Here is a 15,728-nt window from a genome sequence, read left to right as displayed (position 1 = left end):
CTCAATACTCTCCATTTCCCTTTTAGGATTGAAAAGGTTTTTTTTTCTTGTATAAGAATTACTTGAGAAATTTAAAAAATCCTTTTTATATTTTTTTCCAGCCAATGGATGATTGTATCTAAAGGCATTTTCCCTAAAAGACGTGTCGAGCCATGCGGAACCAATGTTCCTCAGAACCACAGTTTCCACCCGGAAGTAAATATTCGTCGGACCTACATACCCAACGAGGAGCTAAAAGTACTGTTATATCTTTTAATCCCTCGTTAATGATGACATACTGCACTATAATTTATGTTGTTTAATTAGCCCGGATATATTGCCTCTCAGCTGAGGTCAGGTTGAACTCCCCGGTGTTTCTTTTTTTTAATTTATTTTATTTTATTCGAGAAAAAAATGTTTGCCAAACCGTTTCGTGTCAAATCCAACACGGCTATCAAAGGGTCGGACAGGTGAGTCACCAGTTTTTATTATCAATAAATATTTACGGGTTCCGGTGTTAAAACTTCTGATTAAGTTTTTTTCCAAGAAAAGGCGAATGTCTTGATTTTTGTTAGTTTTTCGTTGCGAGCAACTGTTTGCAGAACCCAAGTTTAAGCTTGTAGTTCTGGTAAGATTAGCTATATTGTTGGGCTAATGAAGAAGTCTTGCTAACATTAAACCCAGAATTCTTGTTAATATTGTGAATCTGTTGCATATTTTAGCCCTGAAAGACTTGGCCTGGTAGATGAGGATGATATGTGGTTCAAAATAATCCGTCCTAAATTGCCTTTGCTATTGGAATTTTTGTCTTGTATGAAAAATGATAATGCTTGGTTTTAAAAACAATGGGTTTTCTTTATATATGATAATTACGCACAGCAGGTAGTGTGCAGGATTATGAAAGAATGACAGAATAAAAAAAAAGGCAAGGGGATCCATGGCATAGTCACAAACTGCACACACTCGTCGAAGTTTCTGTTGTTGACAAGCAGTGATTGATTGTCGTGCAACACTAATTTCTGCCAAAATAGTTCTGCCAAAACAATCTGACTCGACCGCTTTTCTAGTCAAGATCGTCTTTGGTTTGGAATTGTGCTCAGTGGTATAAAAACCAAAATTGATAATAGAAAATGTCCCAAGTTGAAAAATCCAGCAGACACTATGTTTACTCTGTATGCTGCACATGTTTTGCACAGGAGCCGCAGAATATCTTTGCAGTATCATTAATTACAGTACACTTAATTACAGCAGTACATCGCTTGCTATTTTTAAATAGTACTGCTGCGTTGAGCCACTCGACACCTTTTCTTTAAACAGATAAAGACGAAATTGCAATATTTATATATTTGGATAAACTGTGACGCATAACCTTTTTTTCCTCCCCTCATTGTTTGACATCAAATCTCGCTAAACCTTTCCTGTTCTAGGTCACTTACTTTTACCAGAAATATTTATATTCACTAAATGGCTTTTTGTTTATTTATATTATTATTATTATTAGATATATTTGAGATTGTGAGAGATTACAGGACTGTCTCAGAAAATTAGAATATTGTGATAAAGTTCTTTATCTTCTGTAATGCACTTACAAAAACAAAAATGTCATACATTCTGGATTCATTACAAATCAACTGAAATATTGCAAGCCTTTTATTATTTTGATTTTGCTGATTATGGCTTACATCTTAAGAAAACTCAAAAATACCATCTCAAAGTATTAGAATATCATGAAGAAGTAATTTTGGTTTTTTGAATTTTGAACAATGTTCTAATTTTCTGGAACAGTCCTGTATATGTGTATACAAATGGACAATGACCCTTAACATCCTGCCGCATTGGTAAGAAAGAGACTGACAAAAGTGAATGTCTTGCAATGGCCGTCACAAAGCCCTGAGGAAATGAGTGGGCAGAGCTGAAGGGGCGATGGCCTGCAGACTTGACTGTCTGGAGGACAGGTCATGCAGCTCAGATACCAAGGAAATGCATGTTCATAACCTAATTTGAAGTCCATCCATCCATCCATCTTCTGCCGCTTACCCTGCACTCAGGGTCGCAGGGGGATGCTGGAGCCAATCCCAGCTGTCATCGGGCGAGAGGAAGTCATGAAGATAAAATCTATCAGTCACTATTAAGGCATTTAGCAAATAAAAATAATCCCGGGAAACCAAACTGTCCTACAGCAGGAAAGGTTTTGTCTGATTTAACATCTGACAGTTAAGAAACAAAAGGGGTGATATAACTTTTTTAATGCGGTATGTAAACTTATTTCAACTATGTGTGCCTGTGTGCGTGTAGTAACACGTGCGCTAAAATAGCATCGCAACTCATTTATTGACATGAGTTTGTACTCTTGCCACGACTTTATCTTCCATTCCAATCAATACGCTGCATTTTCTGTTCCCGTTTTTTTTTTTTTTTTTTTTTTTTTTTTCCCCACCTTCTTCAGGAGAAAGCTGAAAGCAGACATTAGCGCCGCCTTCCCGTTTCTGTCCGCCGAGGAGCTGTCCGAGCTGGTCCCCAATAAAGAAGAGCTAAATGTGGTGAAGATTTACACGCACAAGGGGGACGCTGTGACACTGTATGTTTTCCACAAAAACCCACTGTTGTTTGAGTTGGAGAAGCAACTTTATCCAACAGGTGATTGGTTGTTTTGAGAAAAAATGAGGAGAATCAAGCAATGGCTGGGAGGCCATTTAAGTGACTTGAAATCCCTTATTTTTCAGTGTACATGCTCTGGCGTTACCCCGCCGCGCTTCCGACATTCAGGACTTGGCCTCCCGTGCTTGAGAAGTTGGTCGGCGGCGCTGGTACGCTCTTCTTCCCTTGCGCCCGTATTGGTTCTTTAGGAAGCAACAATGTCTAAACAACGGTGTTTTCTCCAAAGATCTCATGCTCCCCGGTGTGGTGGTGCCCGCGAGTGGTCTTCCGGACGTCGAACGCGGGGCCTGCTGCGCCGTCACTCTGGTCAATAACAGGTGCGACCGAGAAAGCTTTCCGCTGGTGTTGCTGTGTTTGGGTTTGACGTCGTTCTCCGGTGTGATTTCAGAGCTCCTGTCGCAGTTGGCACGGCGGCGGCGTCCAGTGGCGACATGCGGAGTTCGGGCATGAAAGGACGAGGAGTGTGTGTCCTCCACACTTACATGGATACACTCTGGTCAGTGGGTTCTTCACGTGCACGTTTCTTTCTCTCGATAGTCATTTATGTGCTTGGACTGCCCGCCTGTCCGTTCCAGTCTCCAGAGTCCGATATCTCACGAGTAATTACTCACACCGGGGGAAAATATTCTCACAAATATTGTCCGGGACACAAAGAACGATGTTCGCCTTTTTTTTTTTTCCCCCATAAATTCCCCATAAAATCCCCTCGTTCTTCCATTTTTTGGAAAAAAAAAAAAAAAAGATATAAAAAGGACACGTCCGGTTTGATTCTTAAACTCGTAGCTTTCCACAGGACACGCTAGAGAAACTGACAAATTTCTATTTTAATGTGGAGGAATAATGAGAGTTGTTGTCTCTGATAATTAAGATCGTAAACTTCGAAAATACTATTTTGTCTTTTTTAAGGAGGCAAGAGAAGAACAGTGCAGCTCTCATTGGCCGAGCAGCTACATATTCTAGTGCGGCGATGAAAACTGAAGACCACGCCGAGCTGTCTGTTTGTGACAGTGACAACAATAAATCTGCTTTACAACTCGGAGAAACAACATTTTTTTTTGTTTGTTCGTTCTTCTAAACCAGGGGTTCCTGACTCGCGGGTCAATTTGGGCCCTCGGAACAATATTTTGTGGCCCCCTGCCTGAAATTAAATCTTTATGTTAGTGCGGCTCGTGCTTTTTTATCTCACTTGCATCTGGGAGTTTTATAGTGAATTTAAAACAAAAAAAACAGGCAAGAAAAAATCAAAAAGTAACTTTGCAATGTTTTTTTTTTTTGCTTCAAAATTTGAAAACAAAATTATTTTTTGATGAAAAAGCATCTAGTGACATTGTTAAAATGATCTTTTCTTATTTCCATAAAAAACACAAAAGAATTGCATAAAAATAAAAAATAAAACAGGCAAAATTAAAAAGATAGTGTTGATAACCAGAATAGACAACATTAGCCTTTTAAACATTACACCTCCTCTCATATATGGTACCGATAAATTTTCTAATAAATTCTAGTGGCAAATTTTCCCAGTGACAAGATTTTCTCTTTTATTTTTAGGGTGCAATTAGGGTGTATATTTATATTAATATTAATACAAATATTAATATTATATAATATTGATATCATATTATTATATTATATTATGTTATATTATTATATTAATATATCGTATTTATTAATATTATATTAATATTTAATATTAATTAATATTTAATATTAATTCGTCATGTGTTTTTTTTTCAGGGGAACAGTTCATTTCATATAAAGATTTTTACAATTTACCTGTTTATTTCCTTCACACTAAGTCAAAGGAAAATTTCGGACTCAGTATGACTTGACATGAAATTAGGCCGTTTGTGGCCCGCGGACCCAAATTAGTTTGACACCCCTTTTCCAAACTGCTTCTCCTGCAGTCAGGGTTGCTGGATCCTGCTCTCATTGGAGGAGAAGCGGCGTTCACCCTGCCAATCACAGGGCCACACATCCAGACGCAACCATTCACTTACTCGTTCATACGTCCGAGTAAATTAGGGTTTGCAAACCTGCAAAGTGACTCCCTGCGGTTTCTGGAAGGTTCCCTTGGACCTCCCGCACAAGAAGTGTATAGAAAAGTCACTCCTCAGGAAATCACCAGCCCGTCAGGTTAATGACGCTTCACCGTTTCCCCACTTTTTGATTTCTCCTCCAAGCGGCCGTTACAGCTTTCACTGAGAACTGAAATCCTATTATTTCAGCTGCCGGATCGGCACGTATCCGAAACCATCCGCCGTTTTTGTTAAGCTCAACGACCTCTCATTAATCTTCTACTTTCTGCAGGGCTTTCGGAGATAAGTCAGATCCTCCTGCTTTAGCAGATTCGGAGGAGGACAGGCGCGGGGAACAGGAAGAGGATTGTGATGTTGACGAGGGAGATGATGAGGAGGAGGAGGAGGAGGAGGAGGCTCAGAAACTTGAGGAGGAAGAGCGAAGCGACAAGGTCCTCGACCCGAACTGCTCTGGTATCCTGGAGCTTCGCCTTGAAGAGAAGGAGGAAAAAAAAGGTGGAAATGATAATGAGGAGGAGGAGGAGGAGGAGGAGGAGGAGGATCCCCAGAACCAGCAGAGATCACCGCAAGGTACCCGGTCAAGTAACATGGCGTAATGAGAGTTCGATCTAACCGTGCGATTAGCTGTCGGTGGATGAAAGTGTTAAAATGTCATTAAAAATCAATTCGGAGGTGTCGAGTGGACGCCGAAGTATCCGCTACGCGTCCCGAGCCAGAAAGCTCCCCAGATCCGGATGAAACCGGCACATCCGCCGGTCGACGTGCCAGAAAAACACTCGGCACCGAAACCATAAAATCACTTATTATTAATTTTTTATTTCAAACAAATGTGAGCGTGCTCGCAGGGAAAAGAATGTGACCTCGGTCTCACCCTGGTCTCGCAGAGACAATGGACGCCCTGCTGTTGCAGTGCTTCCTGCACGCGCTCAAGATCAAGGTGAAGAAATCGGAGCTCCCTCTGCTGACCAGCACGTTTCTCGGCAACCACATGTTCTCCTGCTGGTAAAAAAAAAAAAAAAGTCTCCTCGTCCGATGACGATTTCCTTTAATTTTTTTTTTTTATTTATTCATTTTGTTTTCATTCATTTGTGTTTTTCCAGCCCGAGTGGAAAACAGCTCGATATAAAGAAGTCCAGCTACAAGAAGGTAGCCTCGAAGCGCGGCGCTTCAAGCGCACTGATGATTTTTTCAGTCCGTCGCTAAGTGTTTACACAGTCATATTCATAACTTTTCCAACAGCTGTCCAAGTTTCTCCAGGCTATGCAGCAGGGGTATAACCTTGTGCGAGTGAAAGAACTCACCAAGGGTGTGGAGAGCATTGTGGAGGTGGACTGGAAAAATCCAGAGTAAGTCCTGCTGCTGCTGCTTAGATGTGATTTATTTTTCGCTTTGATTAAATGATGATTGCGAAATGTTCTAGAGATACTTAAACCATCAGCATTTAGATGGTCCCCCCCCCCCCCCCGCCCCTTCAGTATTCAGACCAAAACACACACACACACACACGTTTCTTCCTGTTATTGGAGACCGGATTCGCCCGGCGGACGCTTTTGGAAAAATCCGAGCGGTTCTGGGATTCTAAGCCGTCGGAGTGAACAAAAACATCATTATTGGTGGAGGCGGAGGGAGGATGCAGGGAAAGGGCTTGAAACACCTGATGGGCATTTTCTTCACTTTTAGAGGAACTCGATAACCAGACCTGCGTCTGAAATGATTTAATGGGGTTTCTGCAATAGAACATCAAATAGCCGTTACGTAAAGGGAAGCGGGCGTCCCTCCAATCTGAAGGTTGGCGGTCGTATTCCAAGACGTGATGGTCAACCTCCGGTTAGCGCCTCGCATGAGTTAGTGGATGGGTGAATGCGTCGCGTCTTTTTTTGTTATAATTGTCACAAAGTTCGTGTCGAAATCTTATCGTGGCAACTGGACTTGAATTTCTTCACTTGAAGACGTTTCGCCCCGGTGGGGAAGAAGATTTCGAGGAGGATTCGCCGTGACCTGGATGACCGAGAGCCTCCAGAGACGAATCACAAACTCGGTTTTACGTGCCGTCAACAGAACAGTAAAGCAATCGTTTACAAATTCAGTTTTCAGGGTTTGAAATTGACATGAAGACAAGATTCAAAGCGTTTTTTTGTCACATGCACAGTGTAGAAACGTGTTTCCCTGCACATTTTTGGAAATGTACTGATAGAAAGAGCGGAAACATTATTATTAATATGATTATAGATACGAATATGAACAGTGGCAGTGCAATAAGACATTTGAGTGCAGCTTGGTGCTAGCAAAGTGCACGTGCATGGATGAGTGCAGTTTAAAGGGCAGAAGTTACCTGTGCTAAAAGAATGAGTGTCAGCTGTTTAGCAGTCTGAGATGTTTGCGGTTCTGACAATAACACTAAATATCCGCATTAAAATGCCGTCATTCTTCCGTCCACATTTGTTCCGGGTTTACTTGAAAATACCGTTTCCCGTATTTCTCTGCAGGCTTCGCTCCTTCGTCGTTCCCGAGGACACGTGCGTGGATGCGGCCCCGTCGCCGGCCGGAGGAGAGGAAGGAGAAGCGCCGTATCAACCTCCGGAGATCACGACATTGTACGCCGTGTCGGCCCGGGTGGAGCCTCTTTTCCTGAGTGCGAATAAAAGGTATTGCTGATGCATTTCCCCTCCCACCTCCCTCCAAATCTGACGCATTTGCACGTTTCACACCGAGACGTCGGGGAGCCCGGCTCGTGTCCGCGACCTTTCTCACGTTTCTTATTTCACGCAATGAGGCCCGCTTTCCTCACCGGCGCCGGGTCGGGGGTCCATCTATGGTTGTGCCCGACCTCCGTTGTGAAGGAGGTGAGAAAACTTTACACCTGCAAAAAAAAAAAAAAAAAACTTCAGCGATGCCTAGCGGCGGGTTAGCTTACCGTTGCGTCAACACGGATAGAGAAAGGAAACAGGGCATTACCTCCTCGCTGTAACACATTATTTTCCATCCTGCCTTAAATTACCTTTGCTTGTGTATCCGTGGCGTCAACCGTCACCTCTCCGGGCCTGTAGCACGGTGGGCAGACGCGCCCGGCTCTTAGTCTTAACAGTTCCCAGCTGTCAGCAGACGGGTAGAGGGTTGTTTCCAACTTGGACTCGCTTGTGATTTAACCACAGAAAGTGGATCAAAATGAAGCTAAAATTACATTACATTACATTGCATTTGGCAGACGCTTTCATCCAAAGCGACTTACAATAGAGGACATAAGGACTGCAAATACACTTGCAAATACATGATGCACAGGAAATATATAGAACAGTAAGCTTGGGTTAGTTAAATTTTTTTTTTTTTTTGGACAGAGACACACAAACACACACACACACACACACTGCATAGCCTAACTTGCCGCCAACCTGATCTGGGGCATCAGCGCAGTAAAAAGTCCTGAAAGAGAAACGTTTTTACCTGTTTCTTGAAGGTTGAGAGAGATGATGCTAGTCTTGTTGCTTCCGGAAGTTTGTTCCACCACTGAGGTAGTAGAACTGAGAACAGTTTTGCCTTGAGATCCCCTAGAGCGAGCAGAAGGTACTGCTAGCAGGTTTGTATTAGAGGAACGCAGCTCTCTGCCGGGAACATAAGGTCTTATCATTTCGGTCAGATATGCTGGACCTGTTCCTGAGGTGGTTTTGAAGGCCAGGGTCGGGGTCTTGTGCTTGATCCCGGCAGCTACTGGTAGCCAGTGCAACTGGATGAACAAAATAGCTATTTCGCGGCACCAACCGTGCAGAAGGGGCCGGCTTTTGTGATCAGTCGGTGTAAACGGCGAGATGAGTTTACAAGAAAGTAGCCCAGGCAGGATTATGAGTGCTCTTTTTATTTTGCACATAAAGATCTGGCCTCCTTGACAAGTTAATTCACTTTATCTTCAATGGCGTACTTGCGATGATTATCGGTTTTAATTAGACGTCAGCGTCACCGCTGCGCCGCCGCATTACGCTCCCCGATTCCAATTCCGACAAGATGTAAATCATGGCGTTTCGGAAATGAGAGCCTGGTCCGTCCCGCGGAAATCTTCAAATGTAATTTATTAGCGCCGGAGCGGCAGGCTATCTCAACGTAAACACTCCCGCCGAACACTCGGGCTCGTTGTGCGGGTGACCTACTTCTGTCGAGTCACAAAACACACCGGCAGAAAACATGGATTGCCAGGAAAGAGAGGAGTCACCCGGGTTGGGCGCCAGCGGCCCTGCCGCCCTGCGAGGCAGAGAATAATCGTATACGATGTTCAATTTGTGCGCCTTCGCAGGAAAGGAGCGATAATGCAGCCGGCCGAGGCGAGGGCCGTCATCACGCAGTACGTGAAGGAAAACGAGCTGGTGGACGACAATAATAAAAAGTAAGTGGATTTTTCCGCCAGCGTCCGCCGGTATAAACCGAGCGTTATCGGATTGTGGAGAACAACAATTATACCAACAATTAGCGCTATAATCAAACTGTAATAACAGCCCGGGGCTGCGTTTGGACGAGTTGTGGTCACGCTGTCAGTTTTTTTTTTTTTTTTTTTTTGAAGCCGCGCCCTGATTCGAGGGCAGCCCGATGGTCACCCAACAAACACAAAGCCGAGCCGAGAGTTTTCGAGCCATGTGATGTCGTAATTGGCTAAAATGTTTAAATGTGACTCCCGAAGCCGAGGAGACGTCACATGTTTCTTTTTAGGCCTTTCAAATTTCTGCATCTTTTGATGTGAGACAAATTGATAATGAGCGATCGGAGGAATCAAATAAAAAATGCCATGGCAGGGCCTTAACAAGGCAGCATGTGCCCCGTGGACTGCCTTCCATCTGTGCAAGTGCAAAAGGCCTAATTGATTCATTTTTGCTTTCTCTCGTTTGTTTTCCCCGACCAGTTACGTGACCGTAAACCCGACGCTGTGCGACTGCTTGCTGGAGAAATCGGAATACCAGGAAATAGAGTCGCTCAAGTGGGATGACCTTTTCAGCAGGTAACCTTTTACCGCATTAATATAAATGTAAATGTCGTCCCGACAAAGAGCGGCCCCCTTGTTTGCATTTACCGGAGAATTACCGCTATTATTGACTTACTGAGTAAGTAAAGTGGAGCCCGCCGGGTACGACAGTCGGCTTATTCAATCGCCTTTCCCAGATATCCGCGCCACGTCGCCCTGGTTAGAACTCAAATCATGTCAAATATATCGATTATAATAAGTTTTTTTGGAATCTGCACTCCTAGCGCGTCGCTGTCGTCATCCAGATAGCGCTGTTTCTAAGATGGTGTCACGATCTGGAGTTCGACAAGCGGTCGCAGGTGAAGACGCACGAAAGCGAAACCCAAAGCGAGTCAACGCCGACTCGTCTCTGCTGACTTCACGTCGCCGCCAATCAGCTCACAGCACATAAAAGATTCAAGGTGTTTATTGTCAGACGTACGCTCTGGAAACGTGGGGATTTTAATTTGCTGTCCGTGGGAGTGAGGAAGAAAAAATAATAAATAGTTATTGCGACTAAACGTAAACTGTGCAAGGTGCGCGAACGTGCAGATTGATAGGAACGAAAGGGCGACCGGGTTTTTTTTTTTTTTTTTTTTTTTAATTCTCGCGCTGGTCAGCATTTATGAACGAAAGGGGACTTTCGTTTGTTACTCAACCGGATATTCTGCTGTTAGGGGGGAAAAAAAGAAAAAAAAAAAAAACAAAAGCCCCCGAGGACCGAAGCGTTAGTGCATGGAAACACTGCGGTTTGAGAGTTTGATTTGTATCTTCTTCTTCTTCTAACTGGAATTCCAAATGCCAGGAGGCTCGATACAATAGGACGGGGTGAAAAAAGCTGATGCGGTATTGAGGTTAAAAAAAAAAAATACTACTTAAGTGCAGTTTGTGTAAAATTGCAGGGGTGTGATGACCCGAGGAAGTGGCAGGACAAACGCCGCGCCACCCGAAAGAGTATTTGCAGAGTTGCCAGATTTGATAAGATGTCACTTTTTTTTCGCGCGTTTGCATAATCATAAAGAAGCGTACAAAAAAATGGGTCTCATTGAGCTCGACTACAGGACAAAATAATCATCCTAATACCATCTGTTAGCCAAATCTGATCTGTAAAATCAATACGACCGCGGCAATGAAGCCTGACATTCCAGCATCTGGTTTGTGTCTGCTGCAATGAAAAACATTTCAAAAGGGCAAGTCCAAGTTATTTTCCTCTCTATGCAAATATGCATTTAAAACCGACATTAAGCGGACGAATGTCTCAAAGTTCGCTCTCGCGTGAATCCACGAGGCGTCGCACCTGAACACGTGCTTCACGAAAAGGCGCCCAAACTGCGAATAGAATCCGCGCAGGAAATTGCCTTTTCTCCTTCATATATGATCGGAATTGAATGCATCTTGTATTTGCAAGTGTTATTTGCAGTCCTTATGTCCTCTATTGTAAGTCGCTTTGGATAAAAGCGTCTGGCAAATGTAATGTAATGAATGAAATATATCGAAAAGTAGGGGGGCGAAAAAAGCTAGATACGTCCTACCCGCGCCCAGAATCGCTCCTCCCGAAAGTTAGCCTGGTACATTTCAACATCACCCCGACGGCCAAACGGGCGAAATTCAGAAACCGCGTAATTTCCAGTGCAAACAAACACGGTCAGAAGACACCGGGACTCGGTGTGCAGCGAGCCTAGTTAATTTTACACGGACCACAAATCCTCTGGCTGCCTCCGTTTGAGAGCGGCGCTGTAACATAGACGTAGTAGTTTTGATTTCGGACTGTGGGAACTGTCGTTATCCATTTGGGTGATTTCTCGGTATTCTCAGCCCTCAGTGAGGTTTCCTTAAATAATCGTCTCGGTCTTTTCTTCCTATCGGAGCGTTGCTTCGTTTATATTTATACTGGTCGTCATGGAGACACGGCTGTAAATCAAGCTTGGTAAAACAACGGTACGTACATGTGGAACCTGCAGAAAACCCCAAATGCAACCCGGGGGTTTTTAAAACGGGAGGAAAGAGTGCGTCGCTGTACGCGATCCTCGGACCGTGAGTGCAGAGATGATCAGATCAGGTGTGGCGAGTGTTTGTTTGGTTTTTTTTTTGCGAAGTAAAACAGAAGACAGCTGTTAGTGTGCTGACTGTCGTTAGGCGCCGATCCCGCCGACGCATTTTGCGTGAATCGGGATTTACAATCTATTATCGAGCCCTTCGCGTAACAACCCGGTGTTGTTGTTCGACGGAAACGCGAATGAAAAGCCGGAAAAAACGAGTATGACTTTTCTACTCGATCGGCGCTGCTCCCGAAATAAAATCAAACATTTTCAGGTTTATTTCATCCCTAAATTCAGCCCTAATGACAAAATCAAATTAGACGTGAGATTACAAAACGTGTCCTAGATTTGAGGCGTCTCTTATAAGTTCGGCGATCGTTCACATGGCGAATTGATCGGCCTTGTTATGGCTGTTTTTGGCACAGGAGAGTCCCAGAAGTCCGGCGCTAAGTGTTTATGTAAGCGAGTGGGATTTTCTGTTTTTTTCACCGCAGCCGGCTCCAGCCAAAACCAGACAGGTTTTTTATCCCGATGGAGGCACAGCGTGCAGCCATCGAAACGGGAATGAGGAAGAACCGAATGACAGCTCGACCGGGGGGGAAAACATGAATTTTTTTATATTTGATTCTATTAGCGCCGTAAAGGATGCATGAGAAACATCTGGAAAAAAAAAAAAAAATCTTTCCCCCTCGTCGGTAGTGGAAGGGCTTTCTTAATTCGTCATAAGATCTCTCTTAAGTGCCACCCCGCGAAATCAAGCGGTGACTGCAAATTAGCTCCTTAGCGATGTGACGGAAACGTTCTCCCCGCTCTGCAGAGCACGAATCCGAAAAAAAACCAGTCCAGTTCCAAAAGCGCCTTTTCTTTTTTTTGCACACGGCTGCAGGAAGCGGCCACCTGGATCTGTTCTTCCACATTCTGTAACCTCCAGAATGCATGTGGTGCTTTTAAACCACTAACCACCGATATCTGGGACCGTTTGGCCTTTCGTTTGTATTTTTGATTTTAATTTGGATGGGTATCATGCGATCCGTACGCTTCGCTATCAGAACTACGCCGGATCTGCATTCGCTGATTATGAAACACAAACTCGAATCCGCATTTCCCTGCCGTGCACGCAGGACTACTCTCATTTTGTCATCACCTCGGCTGACGCTCTGTGACCAAACGATCGCAAATCCCTCTTTGCAGGACTTTGGGGAGAATGCAGGAGTGCTATCAGGTCGCGTTCCCGGGACAAGCGCCCGCAGTGAAGAAGGGCCACATTGAGCCTGTGGACATCTCCGTGGCATCTCGGGGTTCCAACAAGAAGGTGAACGCTTCCGCTCCGCAGCCACGCTCTCTCGATTCGCTCCGCGAGCGCCCTCGGCCAATCACGGCGCAGGATTAGCGTCGTAGATAACGAATGAACAATCGACGTCTTTGTCCAGTCTGAAAGGCCGGCTCACGTTTCCTTAACAGTGAGTGGAGCTGGCCGGAGTGCGAGGGACGTGAATTTCATATCGCTTTGCGAAGCGGTGGGTGTTGGTCGGAGCCTGCCGGACGCAAATTCAATCACTCGCTCGCTTCGGATCCGTCCTCTGGGGTCACTCGGTGTCTGCAAACACTCGTTCGCCTTCCAGACCAGCAAACAGACCCCGATCGCCGTCCCTGGAGGCGAGCAGTGTACCGTGCCTGGATGGATCCTGATACCAGCGTATAACTGGGTCACTTGGATTCTGAGGATGAAGTGTGGATCTCGGTTTCCGCCCGCCGAGCTTCGTTGGAAATGGCTTAAATGAACGATCCGATTTAGAGTTCGGCGGCGAAATGAAGTTTGCAGGATGAGGAGGTAAAAACTAGGAAAGAAAGCTGTTCAAACGTAAGGCGGAATAAACTAAGGATCCAAAGCGTTTATTGCTACTTTGCTGTCTACTTATAGGAAGACTGTAAACATTATTCTAAATATGAGTAGAGTGCAGCTTGGTGTGCAACTCACAAAGCGCAGGTGCAAGGATGAGTGTAAAGTTTTTTTTTTTTACTTATTTTTACATTACATTACAGTGCATTTTTACACTTATTTTTAAAAACAGGAATGAAAACAATGGGCGGTTTGTTTTGCCTGCAGTTAAGACCCCGCCAAGTATCGATCGTGGAGAAATAAACATGTTGTTTCCCCCCTTTTTTGCCAGCCGGGTTGCCAGTTATCGAAGCCCCGCTATTTATAGAAAGCCGTAAAAGCGCCGCCTTCGGGCGCGGCTCTTAAACATTTAATGGCGTGTTTGCACGTTTCCCTAAGGCGGGACGGCGCCGCTCCAGCTCGAGGTGGCCGACGACACCACGCAGACACGCCGCATCTGCCGCCGGACATGTTTCCCCCCCCGTGGGATGACAGAGCTCGGGGCGCCAATAACGCGAGCGAGCCAGTTCCCTCCTTCCTTCCCAGAATCTCCACTGGCCGGATGCGCTGCATGTTTGGCCGCTCACACTCCTGCGAGTTGATGTTCTGAGTAATGATGTTGGATAAAACATCTGAGAACACACATGTCACTGACAAACACCAATCGCTCGGTCCTCAACACCTCGGCGCTTGGAGCGGAGAAGGTTGTATTCATCCACAGCCAGGAAAGATCCTGACCTTTGACCCTCCTCAAACCTATAGACGCGCAACACGGTGTGTTTTGAGCTTTTTCGGGATTTTTTATTTCCGATTGGTCGTCGGTTTTGTCTCGTAAGTCTCGCCGGCGTGCTTCTCAGCGGCACCTTGTCGGACGAGCGTGCGTCGACGCGCCGTCGTGCGTTTCAGCCGTCTAAAGACGGATCGATATCGAGCTGATCCAGCTGATAATAATTTACGGCACACAAAAACACGCTTGCAGCCGTCTGTCAGCAGCCGCACGGACTTACGCTTTCTGGTGCCTCCCGCAGGTGACTCTTATAAAGAACCTGGAGGTGTACGGCCTGGATCCGTCCGTGGTGGCCGCCGCTCTGCAGCACCGAGTCCAGGCCAGCTCGGTGCTGCAGCCCGTCCCCGGCAGCAAGGGACGAGTGCTGGTCCAGATTCAAGGCAACCAGATCCACCAAGTCGGCAATTTGCTAATAGGTTTGGGGCGTTCGTATTTCAATCGTAGCATACGATGGTATCCACCGAATCATCTCTCGCAATAACGTTTCCGTTTTTGTTCATTTCAGATCACTATCGAATCCCTCGTAAGTACATCCAAGGATTAGACAAGGCTCCAAAAGGTGGAAAGAAGAAGTAGCGTTTAGATAGCTCGCGCGATTCCGTCGACCCGTCGGGCCGGAGAACCGAGCGCTTTGCTTCGATTGGCCGGTTCGGCCGCCGTTTCACTATTTCACCATGTACATTTGAGCCAAGATTTTATTTCATTTAGATTTCATGCATCATTTCAGCCGTGAATTGAGACTGATGTTCTGAAACCGCCCGCCACCAGAGAGAAAAATAAACATTTTGTGACTGTATAAAGTATTAAGCTTTCAATACTTTGTTGCTTTATGCGATTTGGATGAAAGTCATTTTCCCCGAACGGCGTTCCCGAGACTCGACCGCCCGACTCCCACGTTTGGGTGTAAAAGTTTCCAGATTATCTCCCGGGTCGTGGGACGCCTCGGGGGAAGCGAGGGTTTGGACCCGGCTGACGTCTCACGGTAAGGTAAAGCATTCTGCACACTTTTAAGTACAGGAAATTATGGGTAATTAAATGCATTCATCAGCGCGTTTGCGTCACAGTTTTGACCTATTTTTATAGCAATCTACCGCTTTTAAGTGATAAAAACACTATTATGTAGAATTATAATGTCAAACAGAATGGAAAAAATAGTACGTTTCTTATTGGAAGTACATTTTGCTGATGATGCGTTTCTATTCTTTCTTTATGGTCGATGGTATTTTTGGAAGTAAACGGCTAAATTCAGGTCACGTTTCACCTTCTGCCGGCGTCTCCTCACCTGTTTGACGCCAAAGCCGTGGGAACGGCGGACGCGACGGGTCCGCGTGGCGCCCGGCTACACATGGAAACCAGAAGGATTCGCCTT

The 15,728-nt window shown here is 45.2% G+C and overlaps 1 protein-coding gene across 3 annotated transcripts; it reads left to right on the top strand.

Moving 5' to 3' along the window:
* The first annotated feature begins 217 nt into the window (after positions 1-217).
* eif2d (eukaryotic translation initiation factor 2D) lies at positions 218-15,159 on the top strand. Of its 3 annotated transcripts, XM_086141549.1 has the most exons (15): positions 218-449; positions 2,426-2,616; positions 2,703-2,786; positions 2,864-2,954; positions 3,026-3,133; positions 4,945-5,243; positions 5,558-5,675; positions 5,774-5,819; positions 5,913-6,019; positions 7,160-7,318; positions 8,956-9,045; positions 9,556-9,651; positions 12,885-13,005; positions 14,601-14,775; positions 14,865-15,159. In XM_086141549.1, exons 1-15 carry the CDS (start codon positions 394-396, stop codon positions 14,933-14,935), a joined length of 1,812 nt encoding a protein of 603 aa, XP_085997675.1. In that variant the 5' UTR covers positions 218-393; the 3' UTR covers positions 14,936-15,159. The 3 variants fall into 3 exon arrangements, with proteins under 3 accessions (XP_085997675.1, XP_085997678.1, XP_085997676.1); XM_086141550.1 differs by lacking the exon at positions 218-449 and having other exon boundaries at positions 2,445-2,557; XM_086141552.1 differs by lacking the exons at positions 12,885-13,005; positions 14,601-14,775; positions 14,865-15,159 and adding an exon at positions 9,900-10,033.
* Positions 15,160-15,728: the final 569 nt, after the last annotated feature.

The sequence above is a fragment of the Fistularia commersonii genome, chromosome 34 (assembly GCF_037954325.1).
Source record: "Fistularia commersonii isolate RoL2024-O1a breed Wild chromosome 34, RoL_Fcom_v1.0, whole genome shotgun sequence".
NCBI lineage: Eukaryota > Metazoa > Chordata > Actinopteri > Syngnathiformes > Fistulariidae > Fistularia > Fistularia commersonii.
Note: the sequence above shows the minus strand (reverse complement) of the source record. Positions and strands in the feature narration are given on the sequence as shown.

What these genes read in the sequence shown, in the direction of transcription:
- eif2d (XM_086141549.1), top strand. Translation starts at nt 394, where the DNA reads ATGTTTGCCAAACCGTTTCGTGTCAAATCCAACACGGCTATCAAAGGG. An exon ending in AGAAGTCCAGCTACAAGAAG is followed by an intron (nt 5,820 to 5,912) that starts GTAGCCTCGAAG and finishes CTTTTCCAACAG; the next exon opens with CTGTCCAAGTTTCTCCAGGC. An exon ending in GTGGACGACAATAATAAAAA is followed by an intron (nt 9,046 to 9,555) that starts GTAAGTGGATTT and finishes TTCCCCGACCAG; the next exon opens with TTACGTGACCGTAAACCCGA.